Genomic DNA, 3,271 nt, shown 5'->3' with positions numbered 1-3,271 from the left:
GGGATCGTACAGTACGGAGCCTTTTCAGACTTTTAAGTTGTGGTGAACTGTCCGTGAGAGTGGTTAGTCCCGGGGCCGTGTGCGGGCCACAGAGGCGTAGGGCGCAGCCCCTGCTCCTCGCAAGCCGCCCCCTCCATCTGCGCTGGCGCCTTCCTGCGAGCGTGCACCCTAGGACCGCGGCGGGGGACACAGAGAACACTTTTTAAATGCTGTTTCTGTCGGGAGGTGACTTTGTGTGGCCTGAACCTTTCTGAGACAAGCACAGGCCTCTGCACGGCGGGGAAGGGCACTCGGCGCGTGTCCACCCTGAGTCCTCGGAGCCCGGTAGGGACCCGCCCGGCCACACACGCTCCGGCCTCTGTGGGCCCCGTGGCCCTCTGCGCTTGCCCTCTGCTTTTTTGTCCCGTGCAGGGCTCCAGAGAAGATTCCAGAGAGAGTCAGTGTTGTGTCGGGGTACGGGGCTCCCCGACGTGGAGGGGAACTCTTGGCCGAGCAGCCCGCCCTATGCCCTGGGGTGGCAGCGGCAGCAGAGGTGTCCGGTGCTCGGATGGGCCGGGGACAGGCGGAGGGCCGGCCGGGCAGCCCTGCTCAGAGCGCGTGCCTGGCCACGGCTGCTTGCCTGCTGGCCGGCATGGGAGCAGAGAGAGTGAGCTGTGTGTGCGTGTGTGTGAGTGGTATCGTAAAAGTGTGTGTGTGTGCGCAACGCAGATGTGTGTGTGTGTATGCATGCGCACGTGTGATTGTGTGTGTGTGTGTGCATGTGTGTACGCACACGCGCGTGTGTGTGTGTGCGTGCGCTGCCACTTTGCAGTTCTGCCACTGTTTTGCATCCAAGTGCCTGGAGAGCCGTGCTGGCTGCCAGCGCTGTTTGTGGCTCGACTATGCAGCCACTGGCTGACATCAGAGCCTCAATCGCATTTTTGTTTGGCATGGTTATTTTTGGTAAGTGCTTTATTATTTTTTGTGAGGTCAGAATTGCAGAAATCTAAGGAATTTGCCCCTCGACTCAGTTTCTTGCTGGAGCAAACAGGAGACTATTGACTTGACACCAAGTTGGGGAGAAATCACAGACGACCCTCTCTCCGTCTGTGACCCCCTTGGAATTACAGCCAGTGTGGCCGCAGTCCCTGGAGGCTGCTGGCTCCCCCAGCCCCGGGCTGTCTGCAGCTCAGCCTCTCGCAATCATTCCCCTTCCAAAGCCCAAACCCACCAAAACCGTATTCTCCTAACCTGGCAGATTTCAAGGGGACTCAAGGTGCACAATTACCATTCAGAAGACGGATCACGCCCATGAGAAGGGTGACCCCGCTCCGGGGTCCCCTGGCCCGTGGCCCCGCTCCCTCCCTGGCCGGTTCGCATCTAGGGGAAGTGGCGTTTAAGTGCCCTCGGCCGCCTTTATTTTTCCCCCGTCGGAAAACAAAGCTCCCTTGTTTCCTGAGTCTACGAGGAGCTTCGAGCCCCGCCCCCGCCCCCAACACCACACACGTCGCAGGAGCCACGGCCTCTGCCGAGACGTCCAGCCACAGGGCTGGCTACGTCGTGGTCCTCCGGGCAGCGTTTCCATTTCTGCAGGGACGGAGTCTGTAAATTGAAAAGTAACTTGGGTTTAGCTGAAATTGCAAACGGGCGGGCAGCGGCCAGGTTCCCGCTCACTTTTGAGGTTTGCGGGACAGCCGGGCGTGGCGCAGACGTGTGGGCCGGCGCGGGGCTCGGCCAGGCGGGAAGCGGCCTGTGGAGGGCGGGCAGGGAAGGCGTCAGTTGCCTGGGCACCTGTGGAAGGGCAGCCCCCACCCACACTCCCTGGTCCCCTTTTCAGTCCGTGCCTCCCGGATCGCCCCAGCGTTTGGGTCAGGGAGCGGGACCCCACAGGAGGCTGGGCACCGGCAAGACGCATGCCACGTGGGGCGGCAGTGGGGGCCGGGGTCTGCAGGGACAGCCGGCGCCCCCTCATCTGGGCGCATGAGCAGGCACGGCGGGTCGCAGCCAGCGACTGTTCGGAAGCCCCGTTCATCGCGCCCTGCTGGGTGGGGCAGGGCGACCTCAGGGTCCTCGACTCAGGCACTTGCATTGAACTGGCGTTTTCCTCATCGACTGCTGATCGGTGCCATCAGCCCTCGGGGGAGGAGGCCGCTCAGACCTCTCGGCATGTCCTGCAGCCCCCTGCCTGGCGTTGTGTCACCCCGTCCGGTCCTCACGGTCCCCTGTGAGGGAAGAATGGGTCTCCTTTTGCAGATGAGGGAACAGGCTCAAAGGACTGAGTTGCCGTCCTGTGGGGGATCAGTGGGGATGGGGGTGCCTTCAGGCCTGCCTCCCTTCCTCCCCAGCTTCCTGTCACCGAGTCCCCAGGTGGCCTCCCAGACCGAGGAGCTGAGCCCACCCTGAGAGCAGCAGAGGCCGGGCTCACGTGGAGGCGGGAATTGGGGTTCTCTGTGAATTTGGGCGCCCCCGTGGCCTTGGGGGATGTTTGCGTGGGGTGTTTGGGTTTGGATTTCAGATTTTTTCTTGAATTTTTGTTTCAGGACATAACTTGGCAAGATGAGCACTCTGCCCCCTTCTCCTGGGAAACGAGGGTAAGTTGGGTTAAATTTAGATTTGTTTGTCTTTTTGGAAGCATGGCGTCGCTGTTCGCATTCCTTCCAGCTCCTGATGGATGCGGAAGGCCACGGCCCCACTGCCAGGCTGCGGGTGACGCGTCGCTGCGGGAGCAAGGACGGGGGAGGGGCGGCGATGCGCGGGGGGGTCGCGGGCGCCCAGGGTCCCGTCTCTGCTCCCGGCTCCGCCCACCGCGCTCCGTGCCTTGCCGGGGCTTCTCCACAGGCCGAGCCGAGGGGAGCTTTCAGCAGTTTCGGGGTGGGAGGATAACCGCTTTTTGTTAAGATGCAATCGGCAGGGCCGCAGGGACAGGAAGCCGGGCAGGAGTGGGGACGGGGGAGTGGAGGGACCGGCCCGAGCACCGCCGCGGTGGCCCGGAGGGTCGCTCGAAGGTGCGTGAGCGTGGGCACCAGGGGACAGGGACGCGCCGTCTGCCCGTGGGGGCCGTGGGGCCGGCGGGCGCACACGCGCGTGGGCCGGCCCCCGCGCCCGGCGTGCGGAGCCACCATGGTCCCTGGCCCTTCGCCATCGTTGTCGCCAGAGCCACGTAAGTGTCTCGCCCAACTGCCCCCTAGAATTGTATCCGTACGCGGCAAAATGTCCAAAAGGCAGGCGCCTCTAACCCAAGAAAAGGCCCAGGATTCTCTGAATTCTAGAACATTCCGTAGTGGGGGGGCAG

The 3,271-nt window shown here is 63.1% G+C and overlaps 1 protein-coding gene across 2 annotated transcripts in view; it reads left to right on the top strand.

Moving 5' to 3' along the window:
* CUNH1orf198 (chromosome unknown C1orf198 homolog) overlaps positions 1-3,271 on the top strand; it is a 23,273-nt gene that overhangs the window by 9,321 nt on the left and 10,681 nt on the right. For both annotated transcript variants that reach the window (XM_039850309.1, XM_039850308.1), the window contains exon 2: positions 2,520-2,570. In XM_039850309.1, coding sequence (XP_039706243.1) covers positions 2,520-2,570 — 51 coding nt within the window. The remainder of the gene's footprint in view (positions 1-2,519; positions 2,571-3,271) is intronic.

This window comes from Pteropus medius, unplaced genomic scaffold, assembly GCF_902729225.1.
Source record: "Pteropus medius unplaced genomic scaffold, Ma_sr-lr_union100, whole genome shotgun sequence".
Taxonomy (NCBI): domain Eukaryota; kingdom Metazoa; phylum Chordata; class Mammalia; order Chiroptera; family Pteropodidae; genus Pteropus; species Pteropus medius.
This window is presented reverse-complemented; position numbering and strand designations above follow the sequence as displayed.